Source organism: Mytilus californianus, unplaced genomic scaffold (genome assembly GCF_021869535.1).
Source record: "Mytilus californianus isolate M0D057914Y unplaced genomic scaffold, xbMytCali1.0.p SCAF_15, whole genome shotgun sequence".
Taxonomy (NCBI): Eukaryota; Metazoa; Mollusca; class Bivalvia; order Mytilida; family Mytilidae; genus Mytilus; species Mytilus californianus.
The window spans coordinates 10259093-10279595 of NW_026262637.1; the positions used below are offsets into that span (position 1 = coordinate 10259093).

Here is a 20503-nt window from a genome sequence, read left to right on the forward strand (position 1 = left end):
TGTGTCCAAATTGAAATTGAAAAAGAAACTACAGAACCGTTATTCCTATTATATTGCATAACAAAAATAATTAATGCACAAGAGCTTAAAAAATGTATAAAATATAAATAAAATAAAATTCCGCCAAATTTCATGAATGATCTTGGCGCATTAACGTCATGTCATAACATGACGTCATACGAATGAAAAATCTAAAGCTGAATGTTTTCCGTTACGTATACTCCCTAAGTTCGGATAATATTGCATTAAAATGGAGTTTTGAGGTAGGTGTTGTTTCATTTTCTATTCCATTGCATTATTCGCACATTTGTGGATTTCAGCAAGTCAACATGGCGGCTCACTCCCTAGTTACGACATGTCAACTCTGGATTTGACAGTAAATAGTAGCCAACGAAAAATAAATGTTTGGGTTAAGAACTATGAGAATTGAACACATTTTTTCTACTGCTTATTTGAGAAATAATTCATGTAAGACTTAGATTTATATGAAATTTGTAGCTTTTATCTTACAGGGGGTAAAATAGAACAGCCATACACACAGCAATCTTACGTTCGCTTCAGTTTTTAAATTATCGTATTTGTCCTATTAGAATCGAAATAATTCATGGCAGCCATAGATTTGTTGGACATTTACACATGGCCTGGGCCGTGATATTCGTTAATTTTATCCCTCGCTAACGCTCAGGATAAAATTCGAATATCACGGCCCCGGCCATGTGTAAATGTCCAACAAATCTATGGCTTCCATGAATTATTTCTTAAATATAATAAACATTGATTTCAGCTACGAAAGCATAATATACTGACGTTCTGTCAATGTTCTTTCATATTCTCTTTTCATTTTTCCTTTTTTCGTGACGTCATTTAGCCATGCAATTCTATGACGTTACGAAGGCTTCCATATATGTCTATCATATTTTAAAAATTTTGTTTCATTATGTTGAACGTAAATTATGCCGTTGGTTTTGGGGTTGTTCTTTTTTGTTTGTTGTTGTTTGAAATGTTTCACGTTTTGTCATTTCGGGACCCTTTATAACTTACTGTACGATATGGGTTTTGTTCATTGTTGAATTCCGCGTACGGTAGTTTACGGTTTCTTTACTGTTGATAATTTCAATATAAAGGCAAATTAAGTTGACCGTAGACATGGTATATGGGTTTGCCTCAGTTTCATCTTTTATCTTTTGGTCATAGAGGTCTCTACATGTTTCTCTTCCTATACATCCTTGGCTTTTAACATTTTGGTTTTGATCATTCCTGATGAAGGTTAATCCCGAAAAGCGCTGCAGAAGCATAAAATTTATCAAGTGTTAATCTAAATAGGCATATTTATGAATTATGATTTAAAAGAACACAATTTTCTGTCTTATTTTTTCTTCGAGTTACGCAGTATTGAAAAAGACATTTTAAACATATATTCTGGAAGTATATCATTCCTTTGTGTAACAAAAGTTTCGTTTGCATCTCGATTCAAGATTTAGACAGCTGTGAACAAATTGTTTTGTCGTTTCATTGATCCTAAAAGAGAGGTTTGTGAGACGAAACTTCGGTCACATCTGTTTAAAACCGGACTGCGATTTATGCAGGATATTGTTGAGAATGTGTCTGTTATCGAAAGAGAGCAACCACGACGCCTAAGACGACAGTAGTGCATACGGTCTGTAGCTATCTTGAATGAGCAAAGTTTAGGACTGTTGTGTATTTTCTAAACGCGGACACGGTGGTACATGTCAATAATAATCTTTGCGACAAGGCCTTCAGAAGGGCTGCATTTGTTTCCATGAAAACTGTAGAGGATTTTTTATTATTCCCTTCGAACGTGTCCTTATTCAAAAAAAAAAATCATAATTAAATTTGACCAGATAATTCTTTAACGCAAAAAATGCGTAATTGGACGATATTTCTTATATCTATTTGTTGGTATTAAACGCAACATTCAGCACTCTTCTCTATTTCGTGGTGGTCATATGTTATTAGTACAAGAAGCCACAGTATCCGCAGAAAAAGCACCGACTTCGGCTGAAAAAAAAAAATGGCTATCCAAGTCAATCAAGTGCGGAGTCGAAATTAGCAACTATAAGCGAGATATCACGGATTTTGAAGAAATTTTGTACGCATTTATATGATTCGTTGGAATCATCTGAATATTAAAAAAAAAATATAAATATGAAGATTTTATACTTCCAAAAATACTGTCGATTACGTGAAAAGGGTCTATAAATGTAAAGAATGTATGTAAAACGCGACAGAGAATGCTTTTTCCCACTTTAAATTTGGACATTTCCATTTCAACTATAAGAAATATTAAAGGGTCAATGGATTCGTGTTTGCTGTCTTAATCATTAATGTATAGTATGAGTGATGTATGATGATATGAAAAAATACGATTTCACGACGTTACGATTATCTTGTCAAGTTGTTTTGTTTTGGTTTTTTTTTTATCTTTTTCACGCTACAAAAGTGAGACTAATTAATTTCTACTGAAAAAAAAAACGAATCTGGTGAACCCTTTACATTTTCACACCATTTAAACGTAAATGTTTATAGCAATAACACAAAAAAGTTTCCGAATCCAAATTCTGTGGACGGATTTCGTAGAAGACATGAAAAGTAAATGCATATCGCTTTCAAAACAAATATTCGTAAGCGTAACATTTCACACATATTCATGATATTGTATGTTTCAAGATCTAATTTACTTTAGAATCACAATTAAGTAGCTTGTTGGTTAGAATATGCTAAACAAAATACATAAACTCAGTATATTTTGAACTTAATTAATTGAACATAGCGGTTGTGTGTGGAATAACGTTTATGTTGGTACAACAATGCATGGTTTTCAAAGGCATTCGTCGACGTTGTAGTAAAATTTAGCAACGCCATATATAGACGTAACGTTATTTTGGATTTTGAAAAATTTTGGCAGCGAAAAGGTTATCCTGGTTCCCGGGACAATGTTCCAGGTATTCTTCTTCTTCTATATGTATGTCCTTCCAATATGGAACACCTCCTCAACGGATATTATCCAGGTGGGGAGTTAATTAAAACTTAAATAGTATGCACTAAAAGTTTTCCACAAATAACTAAAAAAATAATTTTTGATTCACTGTACACGGATAAAATCTAATATATTTAAGGACTGATAAAAAAAAATACGCAATTAAAAGGTAAAAATATCTAGGCCTTGTCAATATGTATTTTAAGATTTACTGTACACAACTAAAATGTAAAAAATATAGGGTGCTTTATACAATGGAAAGCAGGAATTAGCTGAATGATAGCCATACACTATCACTATTTGTATTTGTGTAACATACTGAATATTGCGATCGGGAACCAGTCTACGAAAGGGTTAATTTGCATTTTGGCCTGGGAATATTATATATCCAGATACTATAAGTTTTATGGTTTGCTACTGACTCCCTACGAATCCATAGAGGGTTAGTGAAATCCATAGGGGTGAAGCCGAAGGCCGACTGATTCACTATGTATTTTACTAACCTCTATGGATCCGTAGGGGGTCAGTAGTGAACGTATAACGATTTTATCGAACACGGGTCACCAAGTTATGTATAAAAATAAACAATGAAACGCAATAACATTAATAAATGACGTCACGATTAATAGAACCCCATATGAAATCTACGGACCCCATACGGATTCACAGGGGGTCAGAAGCAACCCATTTTTTTTAAATCCTGGTACCACCACTGTCATAACTGTATTGACCCTAAATCACAACTTGAATTTGATAATATTAATAGATATTAATAAAGTTTGAGAAAGTAATATTGAGAATGGATTTTCATTTTTGATTAGATTGTTGAAACTATACAATACGAAATATTTTATTAAAGAAAGCTCAATTATGAACATAAGTCAATAATAGCATAGATAACAATGAATAACATTTAAACAAGTATCAAAATAGTGTGTGTTCCAAGGGGAGTAACTCTAGTATTATATATAGAAATAATAAAAAAAAAATAACATAACTTAATTTTTGCATGTCAGATATAATGAAATTACACGAGGGATACATTTATAAGCTTTCAAATGGATGGGGTTTCATGCTATTAATAATGCATTGTGTGACGTCACAATTTCCATTGAAAAAGCATGCATAAATACAACACAAACAACATTCTCCAAAAGACCAAATGAGTGAAAAAGTATATTTTAACAAAACGCATTTGACTAGCAGGTCGAACAACTGGTGTTCTTAAACCCTGCTGACTGCCATTGGCGATTGCCAAATAAACGGATCACAAGATGTAACAAAATAGATCTTATTATTAATTTATTACCAAACAGAAAACAATAAACTTGCGGAGAAGCAAACATGATGTGCAAAAATTTGTACACCATATTCGGATTTCGACAATTAATGTGATGTTAGGAATCGAAACGGTATTTGGAAGGCCATATAATTTACCTCAATTTAGGATAAACTCTTGAATTTTGAAAGAGTCAAAATTATACAGATACAGTTCCAGCCGGTGATTGTTCTCGGGAAGAAAGATTCTGATAATATTATTATATTAAAGACTAAGTTATCGATTATTTTTATTTATCAGGCTTTTTTTTCCTTGAAGAAGAAAGGTGACGACAGAAACAAATGCCTCTGCACAAATTTTTTTGGAAATTTTAAATAATTCCGCCAAATATTATTTGATCACATGATATCCATGTGATCTATAATAGCATGGCAGCCTCCATGAGTGTTGCCAACGCCGCAGCTAACGGCGATTTAACGGTAATTTCCAGCATAAAGAACCAAATTCATATTGATTATTGTCACAATTACAAATTAATTAATAATGATTATTTGTTTCACCTCAAAGTGGATAATCCTGAAGTATTGACTAAAGAGAACCGAAGGTGGTTGTCAATGTTAATTTTAGTCAGTTCAAAAATATTTAAAGTCATGGAATGGAAATGACTGTAAGTGCACAGTTTGTGCAGATTTTTAGTTAATATATTATGCTAAAATTATTTACCATTTAGATCATACCCCCTTTTTTCTTTAAAACATTTTATGCTATGCATTTTACCAGCTTTTATGCCTAGTTTACACTTATATGTTTTTAGCTTTAATACCTAGCTTATGCTTATATTCTGCTTATTACCATCATGCTTTTTAGTGCTTCTTTTTGTGCTGTGTAATTTATTGCATGTGTATTATGTGTTGTATTGTTATATGTTGTATTGTTATGAATGTCTTGTATGTCGGTTAAAAGCTCATTAGAGCTTATGTTTGTCTTTGTTTGTATAACTTGCCGACTCTAAATAAAGCTTATTTATTTATTTATTATAATGTAAACCACTAAAAATTCAAAATCCGCAAGGCAAAAAGCTTCCGCATTCGGGACATTTCGGCCACAGTACCAATTCGGCAATAGTCGATTCGGCCACACAATTTAATAATGTTTTTAACACACATATACGTATGTTTTTTGACAGAAGTTTGTTTTGAAAGTGTGCACCTGCTGTGAAAAAACGAGAATACAAGACTTTCTTGTGTTAATTACACTTGGTTAAGACAATAGTAATGTTTCCCTCGACTCTGCTTGATAAAAAAATGTAAGAGTCAAATATTTGTTCTGCCTCAGATCTGGGTCCCATAGGCCATACACCTTATCGCTATTTGTCCGCCATTGCTGGCCATCACAAAGGTTCCCGTAAAATTTGGACGTAACAATAGAAAATGTCTGATGCTACAAAGGAAAAGTGAGTGTTGTATGACGTCAATAGTTTAAGTGTTGCAAATTCTCAGGTCAAGTGTAGCAGATTCCCAAATAGTGATAAGGTCTATGACATCATGACACTCAAATTGTGGCCCTATGATTATACACCTTATTGCTATTTGTCCGCCATTACTGGACATCACAAAGATTCCCGTAAAATTTTGACGTCACAATAGAAAATATCTGACAGCACAATGGAAAAGTAATTGTTGTATGACGTCAATAGTTCAAGAGGGGCAAATTCTCAGGTCAAGCGGCGCAGATTTCCAAATAGTGATAAGGTCTATTCAGATTTGTGTCATGTTTATAACTGAATTCAGGTCCATTTGCCACAAATCATGTAAGCTCCCGTTCATATTTACCCCTTTTCATGATCACACCATTTTAAAGGTTTTGTGTTGAATATTTTTTTAAACATTAGACCGTTGGTTTTCCCGTTTGAATCAGGTTTTACACTAGTAATTTTTGGGGCCCTTTATAGCTTGCTGTTCGGTGTGAGCCAAGGCTCCGTGTTGAAGACCGTACTTTGACCTATAATGGTTTACTTTTATAAATTTTGACTTGGATGGAGAGTTGTCTCATTGGCATTCATACCACATCTTCTTATATCTATTTAGTCTGTAATCATGGTAATTCAGTGGTTGTCTTTGTTGCTATATATCATTTGCTTTTGTTCATTGTTTTGTAAATTAATCAGGCTGTTAGTCGACTCATTTACATAGTTTTATATTTGTCGTTTCATGGCCTTTTATAGCTGACTCTGCGTTATGGGTTTTGCTCATTGTTGAAGGTCATACGGTGACATATAGTTGTTAACTTCTATGTCATTTGGTCTCTGGTGGAGAGTTGTCTCATTTGCAATCATACCACATCTTCTTATTTTTATATTTAGTTAGTGTACACTGTATATTGCTATATATAACGTGTATAATAAAATAAAAATAAGGTTATTTTTATTGTTTTAAAATAACATGACATTCCAACAATGTAAAACAGCTTTCCTTTAGTGTTTTGTGAAATTTTATATTTTGAAGAAAAGATTAATGAATATTGTCATGTTGATCAAAGGCCAAGTTAATTCAAATAAGTCTTGTAAAAGAAAGGAGGCCAAATTCCTCCATATAAGACCTGTAAAAGAAAGGCAAAAGATACCAAACATCTATCAAACTCCTCACAATGACAACAAATAACACAAAACCAGGCTATAAAGCACATATATATATTTATTAGGTGTTGTATTTCTGCTATAGATACATTCCTACGTACAGAGCATTTATTTCTATGTTCAAAGAAGCTTGAAGGTACCAACATGTAATCATGCTAAATTAGTGTTGTATTACAGCTAATTCACAAATTTTTATTCATGAAAATATAAATATTCTGAAATATTCATTTAAAAAACATTTAATAATTCAACCTGTATTTGAATAAAAATAAGGTACAGTTGTATAACAGCACAACATACATGTAATAACTAACTGTAAAAATTAGATAGAAAGGGCTTGACTCATCAGATCAGCACAAAGTGCATAATTCAACTAACCAACAAACAAAAAAAAAGAGGCAGAAATCACAAATCTGTTTTATCATTTGGCCTTCAAGACTTGTTTACTTATTTGATGAACCCCATAAAAGTGTTTATGACTAATGACTAATGTGTCTATATTGGGAAAATAAAAAAGGTTTAATATTATGACTGTTTTCAGTAGTTAACTATTTCTTTGATTTAAAAATAATTCTAAAAAACTCGATAATCATGATAATAAGACTTATTTTAATAAATGAAAGATTTAAAGTATACATTTGTTTTTTTTTTTGTTTTTTTTTGTTTTTAATCATGTTAAAATATAGAGAGATTGAACATCCACTTCCCTTCCTTAAGCAAGTACTCCAGACAAAAAATCGACCAAAGTAACTTCTAGCATATCCCTATTTTTTACTCTTCTGTCCTCATCTTTTCCCTATTCCCACTTATCAGTCAGGGGACTTACTTAAATGAGTGATTTTCTAAATCACTGATTCAAGTAACATTATGTCCATAAAGGTTGGAAGTAAGAGTTGTCTTTCTTTAATAATCACCTATTTAAGTAGTACAAATTAATCACTAGACTAAGTGATTTAATTTTATTGTAGCTTTAAATATAGAATACTAATGATCCAGGGACTAATTATGTTGCTAAAATTATCAGAACCAACATCTGTGTTGATAGGATGACTGGGTCATGTCAGGTGATGACCTTGTTCTAAATCTAGGATAATGACATAAAAATCACTTGTTTAAGAATCATACCTCAATTTCCTTCCAAAAAATCACTTCTTTAAGTATCATTATTTTAATAACCCCCACTAATTTCAACACCCCCGAACAGTGAAATTTTGATCGCGAACAGTAGAATTTTATTACAGAATCTATAAGATGAAACCTTGAATTTTACAGGAAAAATACTCCCACTGCTGGGAAAAATCTGTTTAGAAAGTATCAGTTCATTATGTAAAGCCATTTTTATAGTGTTTTTTCAACTTAAATAGAATTTGCAGCTAAATGATTGCACCAAAGGCATAAACCTTGCTGCTTAAAAGAAGCAAAAAGTTCATTTTTTTCAATTTTACTAATGAAAAGATATTATCTAAACCTATGTGTTTAAAATTTTGGTAAAACTACAAAATCACAATTTGTGACAAAACTTCGAATTTGCTACTTAAATAAGTGATTTAAAAATCACTTATTTCAATAAGTCCCCTGACTGCTTATGAACCCCTTTGTATATATAGTTAACTCTTCAATGGCCTTAAGTTGGTGTGAGGTTAATTCGAATATGAAACCATAAACAACAAAAATATTTCCTCAGTGACTGCATATGATACTTATACATCTGCTGTGTTGCTTTCATTCTAACAGATTTATTGATATTGTCATGATTGTGTAGAGTTTGTTAAGATTGAGAAGGAGCTTGTATCATGTGTATATATAATTGTTATAAGAATATATTCACCATCTGCAAGTTTGTATCTGTTGAACTCGGCTCTGCATGGTCCTGTTGTTTTATTGTAAGTTATTTTGTTTGGTATTTCATCAACGATTACTTAGCAAAAGCATAATTAATACTTAGGTACTTCATATCTGAGAAACAGGCAATATATGTCCTCATTTTAGAATTCATTCATACATTTTTGTATTATTCAAAATTATCAGTCAATATGTGTTCTACAAGGATCACCAGTCATTCACCTTTCATCTGATACCTTAATTACTAAAATATATTCTGCATAGCTTTATATTTACACCTATGCATAGGAACTATTTTGTTTTAAATATGTACCACTTTCCAAATGTTCTTTTTTGACTGGGCCCGATTTGGCATGTTTGGTGGTGTTAGATCTTACAAAGTCTATCCAACTTATTTTTGCAAAGAATTCCTCTCAAGCTGATGTTAGGGGCCTTCGTAAACTTGCAGTGAGGTGAGAGTTTTTTTGCTCTGTGTTGAAAGGCAATGAAAGCCTCACTGTGACTTTGAGATGAAGAGCAGCAATAAAAGTGCTGTTCCTTCGCTTTTTGTGTGTTTTTGCTGTGCATGTAGTGATTTTGTGTCATGGATGGATACCCCATATCCTTTGTTTTTCTATTAGATACATGCATATCAAAGAAATTATAATTAACATACAGGAGTTTTAAAAGATAATTTTGTGACAGCATGAGTGTTATTTTGATAACCCTGATGGACAGTGGTGGTCTATGTTGGCAGGCCTTAATTGCATAAATACACCAACTATCACAAAGTGAACCCTTTGACTGGGATGATTTAATAAGTAATGTTGTGTCTTAAGCTGTATTTATCTCTTACGTTTTGCTAGGAATTTTAGAAAAATTTTCAGAACCGCATTTTCTAACGTCAGATCTGTCATTATGACATGTATGACTTTAAATTGTTTATTCCTTTGAAATTTAATTATAAAAGGATCCAAAAATATTTGTTTAATTATATATAATTCATGTAGTACCAAGGAATTATTCTTTACTTTGTGTTGAAAACTTTCCTCGTCATTTGTCTTACCAGGGACACATATGTTACTACTGTTGTCTGCCAAACAATGGACTTTGACCTATAATTGTTTACTTTTTGGAAAATGACGCTATCAGCGGCATGTTTCCGATACCATTGACCAGAACTAACGGAAGTTGATTATGCCTCCGCCTACCGCACTCGGTTTCATATTTACTATTTTACATACTATTACTAACTGTCTTCTGCTTGTATTACGCTACACTCGAACAAAGTGTTGTAGTCGGACGGGAACCAGTTAACATACGTTATTTTATTTACCAAAAAGATATCTTGACCTGTCCACATGTTTTTTGTTATTAAATGGTATTTGGAGCTATCCCTTTGTTATATTTTTCATATTTATTCGAGCTTTCACTTTATGCACATGTCATACAATCGTAAACAATCGGTATGTTTACATGATAAATAGATCCGTTTTGTTATGGTGTTGGACTTTTTACCCTCCAATGATCAGCAATCGCTAGACAAAATAGTTCTCCTAAATAATGTCAGCCTTTCATGCCACTTCAACTTTACAATCATTAAAAAAGTAATAATCGGAATCATTTTGATATCCATTGGATAGAAACTGGTCTTTATCCAGATTTACGAAGATTTTAATAATCGGAAATTAGTAATACGGTTATACCCACGCGGTGCGTATGAATCTTTGTTTACAAAGTTATAGCAGCAGAGTCTGTAACTGTATCATTATTAATTAACTACACTGTTATTGTACTTAATATGATGAAAACTGCATATGCAATATAAGATGTCAACTCGGCCAATACAGATTTTTTTTCCGTATTGGCCGAGTTCTGATCCGGCCAAAACAGGATTTCGGAACGTCTCTAGTTTTTAGATCGTAAGTCAAGATACACTCAAACTGAAAGTAAACAGTTGTTTGTACGACGCAGTTTTTATTTACTCACCATAAACAAGCTGAAACGTTCAGTATGGCATATATTTTAGGTTAAAGACGGTCCCATTCATTTGAAAAGCATTTTGAAAGTAGACGATGGAATTATTTCAGGTTTGGGGAACGAGTAAATTATCACAAAGTTCATTTCTTGACGACCTCATAATTTCATCATGTCGATGGTACAAATCGATTTTTACTGTTTACTTTCGCCTCTCATGTTTTGTAAACGGTCTTTTATTTTTAAACCCGAACCAGGCATATGCATTCTGTAATTGCGCAAATCTTCGTTCTTTGGTCAATTGGCTTATGGATAGTTGTATCAATTTCAACTCTTACATTATTTTTTTTTAAATATATTTGCATTACACATGCAATGGCAGTACCTTTCCAATTACTATTTATGTGTTGTGTCTAAATTAAAGTTGTAACACTTTAGAGTGACTGGAAAGGGTAGAAAAATTCATCAGATGAGAACAGGCTGAAGATACATGGAAACGGCACCAAATCATTAGATATTGCATCTTATAAAAGAAACTGAGATTTGGATAGTTCCACTTCAAGGTAAAAATGTTTATCTCTTGTGAAATGAAATAAAAAAATATTGTAACACTGTAGTTAATTAATAAAGATACTATTACATGTATTTCTGTATTGGCCTTATTGTTGGTCCTCGGCCAGCAGTACACCAAGACATGGACCAATAACAAGGACAATACAGAAATACTTACACAATAATATTATAGAATGACAGTATGGTTCAAAAGCGGGAATCAGCCCTTCAACTACTTTTTACATAAATATTAACTTCTGGCTTCAACTCCTTGTTCGTCTTGTCTGGAGATCTTGTTGTAGTTCCAGTTAGGCAAGCATTTTAGAGACGTATCCCGTCCATCCTCTCTTGACTTGTAATTTCTGGTGATAGATTTTGCCGCTTGACGTTGTATCCTTTCAAGCTTGTTTTTTTTTGTTAGGGGTCCCATACTATGGCTGCATATTAAATTGTAAGATCCATTCCTAAAGGTCTAGATCATTGTTCTAATCTGACACAAATTTCAATAACTGGAATGCTACCCAAGTTGAATATATGGTGACTTACTAGAACAGCATTATCACTATTGAAATTGTGTTTAATACCATGATTGTTCAATGTCATTAACTTAAATGGAGACAGACATTTGACCTGAAAGGTGGTGTGGGAGTGCAAAATCAAAAACTAACTGACTATGATATATGGTTAAAGAATGAATATCAATTACATGGGTCAACATGGTCAAGGGCAGAGTTGTTATGAAATAACAATATGGCAGAGAAGTGGTTTCAAGTTTCATGTAAAGCGACCTGACTGACATGAAATAAAAAATCAAAGGAGTATCCCTATTTGTCTAATCTTCAAGGTGAAATAAAACTAGTAAAACAATATTATACTATTGTCTAAATCTACAGAAATATAATTTGCTTCAAGTAACAGAAATAACTAGGTCACTAGTAACTTATTTAATGAGTATATGTATGTGGGGTATAAGAGCTTGATAACAACAGGCTCTTCATAATCATTTGGTTTGAAAAGGATACTAGAAGTCTATATTCTTGATTTAGAAAAATGTAATTGCAAGACAAAAATCACATTATTTAGAATACTTTAGATCATTCAGGTAGTCTTTATTTATATGTACAAAAGAACAACCAGTAGTCATTGGATATTGTAGATCATTCAAATAATCTTGACCTATTTATTAGTACAAAAGAACAGCCAGTAGTCATTGGATACTGTAGATCATTCAGGTAGTCTTGACCTATACATTTGTACTAAAAAACAGCCAGTTGTCATCTTCACATAACACACACATATACGAATATCAATTATATGCTTACGAGACATGTTGGAATGTTGAACTAATTACGGTATGTGAAAATCAAGACTTGCATAAAAAATATCACAATATTAGAGACAGTGGCGTCATTTTTCCTCAGAGCTTTCAGCTCTTTGATTATACATTCTGACTTGGATGGAGAGTTGTCTCATTGGCACTCATACCACATCTTTTTATTTATAAGGGATCTTCAATGTGCTTTTCTCTTAAGTTCTTTTTCAAAAAGGAATTAGATTTTATCTTTTGGATTAATTATAATTAGAATGTAAGAATCTCATGCATAACATTTGAGAGTAGGTAGTACCACTCCTGAATCTGAATATTTCTTATCAAGCCCTATATGTATCTCAGATTCCAAGACTTTGTTCTTAACCTAGTCTATTTGATTACTGGTATTTTCAATGTTTTTGAAGAGACAGCTATCTTGGTATGATTGTCAATCAACTATCCAACAGAGACTAAATGACATATAGATGTTAGCAACTATAGATTACCTTACGGCCTTCATCAGTGAGCAAAACACATACAACATAGCAAGCTATAAAAGACCCTGACCTAACAAAATGTAAAACAATTAATTTGCCTACAATAAACTTGTAAGTAAATGCTTGTTTATAATCTTGTATTATCTGTTTCAGTATGCTCGACAATGTGTAGAAAATGGTGGAAAAGTAAATGAATACTCAAGAGATGGCATGACACCATTAGCTGTAGCCTCTTTCTGGGGATATGCTGACATTGCAGAATTCTTACTGGAAGTAGGGTAGGTTTTATCTCCATCTAAATGAACCAAAAGACAGACAGACATTGTCCTTCCACATGATCAGAGTCTGGAATTATAGATCTATGGTACCTGTTTAACTACTACAACATAAATGTGTACACTCAATTTATTTTCTCCATATCCAAAAATTCTTGAATTGCATGCCTCTTATCTTTAATGTTTTATAATAAAGTTTTATATTCAGTTAATAGCCTAGGTTATATCATGGAAATGTGCTGACCTTGAGTAAGCAGGTCCTGTAACTAGCATGTTGAAAATTTGACCCAGTGTGTCATTCTAGAACAAAACATGGATCATATTCATTTCACTATGTTAATTTCTTCACCTGATATGCATGTTATATTTGTCACTAAACCTTAAAGACGAATTATCCATCCATCCATATACATGTATATCAATGATGTATAGATGTATAGATATATATATATATTAAGTTGTGTGCATGAAGCCATATTGACAAACATCATTGTAAAAATATTCAACCATGAACTAAATTGACTGATTGTCCAGACAATATTACTTAAGATCGAATTCACTGGTATATATTGTATGTAAAGTGAGGGTACCCAAATTGCACCTATTTTGACAGTTTTTTCACCTACGTTTATTTATGATCCAGACAAAAGTTTCCATTCTGGGTTTATTTTGTAGATGTATCCTTATTTACTATATAGTTCTACAAATTTAATTTTGAATCCATATTGAATCATAGAAAAATGGGTTTGAACCGACCTCCAAACGATCCATGATTCTGTAATGAGGATCGAGTACCCAAATTGCATTCATGCTTAAATTCGAATCCTTAAAATCGAATAACAGATGTTTTGTTTTATTTCTTCAAATATTTAGAACAATTTGACATTAGTTCATGCTTATTATTCATTTTTTAAGAAAAGAATGCTTGTAACATGTTTTATTTGCTAATTTTTAAAAGATGACTTTTTGTGGACGTCGCATGGCAACGCTTCCGTAGATTTTACTTTTTCCAGTGAATACTTCATCTGATGATATATACAGTGACAATTTTGTGCACATCTACATATATTTAGCTATGTTGAAAGACGTGCATAATGTCAAATCATAAAAATACAAATTGTTTAGTCTCTAAAAAAATCTTGTTTGATTTCCGCTGCTTTTTTTGCTAAATAGGTGCAATTTGGGTACTGTGATGTTATGTACATAATTATATAGTTTGCAAATTAATTTTTTTTATCAGTAAGAGCAGTATAATTGAAAAGATATGAGGTAGAAGAATCACTGTGAATTTTAAATATATACTTGAAATTTCTCTAAATTAATTTTAAATAAATTTGTAATCAACTTTCTTTTTATATTGTTCTATATTTTGTCATAAACAAAACAAACTTGTGCTAAAAAGGAACACTACAAGGATTCAGATAATTATGTTATTTTGTTTTAGAGCCAACATAAACTTGTGCAATAAAGGAACACAGTGGACACCACTTCATTGTGCTGCTTTCCAAGGTCATGGGAAGGTCATAATGAAATTGATGGATCATAACCCTGACATGACATTTAAGGACAGTCAAGGAAGGTCAGTTTATTTCACGCTGATGTCTGATGAGAGATACACCAGCTTTGCTAGTCATTCTCAATGAAAAGGAAAAAGAATGGATTAAGCAATAACAGAATTAATTACCATATGTCAAGAGTCAAATGAGTTTAATATAACACAACAGTTATTTTGAATTGTTTTTATACTGGTAAAACTATAATTTCAATCTATTAACTATAATTTGTTCCTCATATATTTGCATGCTTATACATTGTGACATGGATGGAGAGTTGTCTCATTGGCACTCATACCACATCTTCTTATTTATATTAATCTACATGATAACTCTTTTTTTCTGTCAACAGAATATTGAAGCTTTTTAAAAAAATCTTCTGTGATGAAACAGCTGTTTTAATCTTTTGAGAAAACTTTGTCATAATTTATACTGTACACTCAGGCATATTAAGCAATTGCTTTAATGTTATGGCGTATAGCCATCTTTGTGACCCAGATCAAGCTAAAGTTTTCTAGCAGATTCCTCATCTGTCATTCTAAAAATCCTCTGTATGTTTTCTAATGACATACATTCACATGACATTAATTGAAACAGTTAAAAAACAACAGTGGATTTGTGAAGTTTCAACATATGTTCTTGTAGATGTATTTTTGTATTTAAGGGGGCGACCGTTCCAATATCAAAGAACATAGAAGTCAGAGTGAAAAAGTGCATTTTTATACCTGGGATTTCGTTCTTGAAATGTTTCAACAAAATATCGAATCATGTCAGTTGTTGATTTAATATTGAAAATTTGACTAAATTATCTCTTATACGGTTTTATGTTGTTTAATTCATGTTTCTTTTTGAAAAAGGTCAAGTTGCTCTTGTTCATTCATGAAATTATCGTTCATTCATAAAATTATTGTAAAATCACTACGCACGCTATAGTAATGTAATCTTATCTCACATTATTTGTTTTGAAAAATAGCACAATTTGCGCGTTCTGATTACACTTACCATGTTTTTAATACTTCCTTGAAATTACGGGCCCTGTTATTTATTAAGGGTTTCAATAATTGCCGATTGATACTCCACTCTGTAAACAAATTATATTATAATCAACTGATCAAGGTTATTTCTCCAGACAGTGTATAATGTGTGATCAGTGTGTTTTCATTGGATGATTTAAAATAGATCTTACTAGCATTGACCATGCAGAAAATCGTCAAGTGTATTGACCATGTTGACGATGACTTCATGAAACTTTTAACTGAAAATTTCATTATTTTAAAAACTGTTGCATTAATTTTTGTATGCGATTATGTCATTATAGTAATGAAAGGGGTAAAGTGTAAGCCAGTTCCCAGGTTAATCGACAGTTAACATGCATTTCATGAAAATTTCAGAAGCCTGTCCCATCTTCAAATCTTTAATCGGTATATATGAATCATGTGAATGAATGATTCTTATTATAAATAACTATAGTTCGGTAGAACACTCACATCACTAAAGTTGAAATCATCAACTGAATGGTTAAATTTAAACCGATTATGATATAATTAGATTTAAATAAAAGCAATAAAGATAATGAAGCCAGGTGCATGGATTCAGTGTCATATAAATTATTGCCCAGTAATAAACACTCTACAAAGTGATAATCTATCATAAATTTTTTCGGGAGTTATACGTTTCCGCAAATATATTTGCCTCTACTATAAGCCGGGTAAACTTGTCGTCCCCCTGGGAAATGTAAAACATTATAAAAATGATTTTCTGCTGGATAAGTCTTTTATTGATATGAAGTTAAAACATCCTTACTTCTCACTAGATAAGACTCCTGTCAGGTTTGATTCTTTTACATGTGGATGAAAAATAAAAGTCACAAAAAAATTAACTAGGCAGCAATTGCTTTAACAGCCTTTAAAGGCTTTGATTAATTCAGGTGAGGTATTCAGGCTCCCAGGAGCCTCTACTTTGATTAAGGAAATGTCATGTAAATAATAGGTGAAATGAGGTGTTCATCATTGACATGGCAACCTATCAACACAATAAAACAAAAGAATAAATGTCAGAAATATTTTGCGATATCACTTATGGCTTTATAATAGGTTTTATGTTAAAATAGATTAACAGGTTACATGTATCAACAATTAAATGTACTCGTTTATTGTTTCAGGACAGCAGTTGATTTTGCATCAGCTTTAGACTCAATATGGCCATTTTTTGCTGGTAAGTTAAATCCGTGTTAAAATTAGCTAGACAAAGGATGTTGAAGTGATCTTGTTCAGCAATGCTTGTGTGAAGAAAAGCAAAGAGAACTAATTGAAGAGTATTTAGATACTGTCTACGAAGTTCTCATGGATGCCACCATTTTGATTTTCCCATTTGTTCTTTTCACTCATTGGAAAAATGTTGACTTTATATAATGTTTCTAGCAGTCAGTGTACTGTAGTTAATTGATTTGCTTTAGAAATGCACATTTCTAGCTTATCATCATTTTTATACCCCCGCCATAGTGAAGGGGGCATTAAGTGTTACCCTTGTCCATCCCGTCGGTCCGTCCCTCCCGTCCACCCCTACATCCCAAAAATATGTTCTCTTACTTTAGTTTGCCTTAACCAAATGTTATGAAACTTATACACAATACTTATTACCACAAAACACAGATCAAGTTCGAAATTGGGTGGTGTCACTTTTACTGTTTATGAGGTATTCCCCTTTATAAACATAAAAATTGCAGAATTTTTCTTTCTATTCTCTAACTTTAGTTTGCCTCAACCAAATGTTATGAAGCTTATGCACAATGCTTAAAATCACAAAAAGGTCTTAACTACGTGAATCCGGCATCTGTATGTGGAAGTTGACTCATGCATATTTACAAGTGGGGGCATCTGTGGCCCATAGACACATTCTCCATTTATTTATATTTAATTGGTAAAGCGTAGGGTTTTTATGACTATCTAGTTCTGTTTGAAATGCAATGAAAGAGGGATAAGATACCTAGGAGGCAATTATAAACCATAAGTAAAAGAAATGGACTGTAGCCATGGCACCATGGCCAAAAAAGATAAATAACCAAAAGACAAACACGTTCACAAAACACTACACAGAAACAAAACATTGAGCAACAGGGGTTTAAAACAGGTATACTTCATATATTTCGTAAATTTTTTGTTTTCATTTCTAAAGACTTAGTGTGCTTTATATATGGTAAATAGCTGTTTTAAATTGATATAGAAATGATACAATAATGTTAGCAAAGGGTGATCAAATAGTTTAAAGAAAGTAACATTCATGATATTAACCCAAAAAAATTGTAATTTTTCAAAATAGAAACAGGATAAAAAAATATTAAATCCATGATATTTACACGAGCTAAAATATGATTCTCTTAGTAAACTGGGTCTTACAGCAAAAGTGTACTTTACTTTGGTTCTGTTCTTACAGCAAAAGTGTACTTTACTTTGAGTTTATTCTTGCAGCAAAAATGTGCTATACTTTCAGTTTATTCTTACAGCAAAAATGTGCTTTACTTTGAGTTTATTCTTACAGCAAAAATGTGCTTTACTTTGCTTTTGTTCTTACAGCAAACGTGTACTTTACTTTGATTTTGTTCTTACAGCAAAAGTGTACTTTACTTTGATTTTGTGCTTACAGCAAAAGTGTACTTTACTTTGATTTTGTGCTTACAGCAAAAGTGTACGTTACTTTGATTTTGTGCTTACAGCAAACGTGTACTTTACTTTGATTTTGTGCTTACAGCAAAAGTGTATTTTACTTTGCTTTTGTTCTTACAGCAAACATGTACTTTACTTTGATTTTGTTCTTACAGCAAAAGTGTACTTTACTTTGATTTTGTGCTTACAGCAAACGTGTACTTTACTTTGATTTTGTTCTTACAGCAAAAGTGTACTTTACTTTGATTTTGTGCTTACAGCAAAAGTGTACTTTACTTTGATTTTGTGCTTACAGCAAAAGTGTACTTTACTTTGATTTTGTGCTTACAGCAAATGTGTACTTTACTTTGATTTTGTGCATACAGCAAAAGTGTATTTTACTTTGCTTTTGTTCTTACAGCAAAAGTGTACTTTACTTTGATTTTGTTCTTTTCAGCTGCAGGATGTAGACGTACTATGAAGTCAGAATTAATACAAATGGATATTGTTAAAAAGGTATTAATAGTTTATTGTATAAAATGTATGTAAAAAAAATAATATGTAGTACATGTTACCATAAACAAAAGCATTATATACACGAATATTATAAAACTCCCTACTGAAAATGAGTACGGGATTCCACTGGATTTCCAGTGAAATTACACTGGTATTCAGTGGAAAAAAATATCCCGATGGAATCCCATTAGAATTTCATCCAAAACATCTGGAATATTTTTCACACTGTAATTCCAATGGAAAATCAGTGAAATTTCCAATGAAACTTCCAAAGATTTTCCAATAAATTTCCAGTGGAATATTATTGTTTATATTTCAGTGGATTTTTGATTTAATGCAAATATTCCAGTGGAATTTTGGACTTAGAAATTTAAAGGAATATATACTTCTAATTCAAATTTTTCAAATAATTAAGTGCATGCATGATTATTATATAAAGGATTTAATTTGTAACATATGATTTGCTGGCCTGATAAGAAATTAAATATTATAATCATGATAATCATGATAATATATGGGATGTAATGAATATTTCATAAACCTACATATATACATGTATATGAAACATTTGTTCAAAAAAGTTACATGGTTAAACGTAATATGAAATCACTTGACACCCCCCCCCCCCCTATAAAATAAGTAAAATGGTAGCTCCTCAGATGTAGGGTGAATATAATGCATCACCATAAAGCCTATGAGTATGACACATTGAAAGGATACATTTTAACTATTAAGAAATAAAATTAAATGTGCAATAATATAAATAAATAAATGAATATTTTATATCAAATTGGGTTGAGAATAAGATTCTGTTTGATTTAACGAACAAAAACAATTAAGATTCTTTTTGAAAAATGTGCATGGCTCTTAAAAGGGCCGTTTTTAAACAGATCTGTTGCAGAAATTATCTTCAGTCTGTACGAATTGTTAGGATAACTCCGTTTTTTTCTTCAAGTGACCGTACTGGCAACTGCCCTGCACTACAGTCTACATGTATACAATAATATAATTATTATTTCTCCTTTGACTTCATCATGTTCATTAAATGTTACTGGTCTACTGTTCTTTTGAGAAAAATAAAGTGAACGGCTTTCATTTTCCACATTGTTCTATGAACTGTTTCGGTATCTTAACTTTGTCGGTGTGATGAATTTTTCATCATTTTCATGTCCTGAACTCGGCACTGGAACTCGGGTCATATAAGTTAATCTATAGAAACATTTCACTTAATCCCCTCCAATTAATTGTACGCTAAATGTCAGTGTTTTGGCATAATTTGAGCAGAAAATTCGTGAAACTGTAGTCTATAATGTTGTTTTTCAACACACATGTTTACATTCAAGGAGGCTGCCATTTTTTTTTCTACCAGACTATAAATATAACCGCTGATTTGATTGGATAACTCAATTTCCGGGATTTCCGATCGGCCAATCAGATCGTCGTTATCATT

General features: G+C 32.0%; 1 protein-coding gene across 1 annotated transcript in view; it reads left to right on the forward strand.

Moving 5' to 3' along the window:
- The first annotated feature begins 4694 nt into the window (after window positions 1-4694).
- The window catches only part of LOC127725384 (ankyrin repeat and SOCS box protein 3-like), a 36668-nt gene continuing 20859 nt past the window's right edge, over window positions 4695-20503 (forward strand). Inside the window, exons 1-5 of the mRNA XM_052232318.1 lie at window positions 4695-4756; window positions 13222-13346; window positions 14788-14922; window positions 17058-17110; window positions 18995-19053. Of these exons, the coding sequence (XP_052088278.1) occupies window positions 4706-4756; window positions 13222-13346; window positions 14788-14922; window positions 17058-17110; window positions 18995-19053 (423 nt within the window). The 5' untranslated portion in view covers window positions 4695-4705. The remainder of the gene's footprint in view (window positions 4757-13221; window positions 13347-14787; window positions 14923-17057; window positions 17111-18994; window positions 19054-20503) is intronic.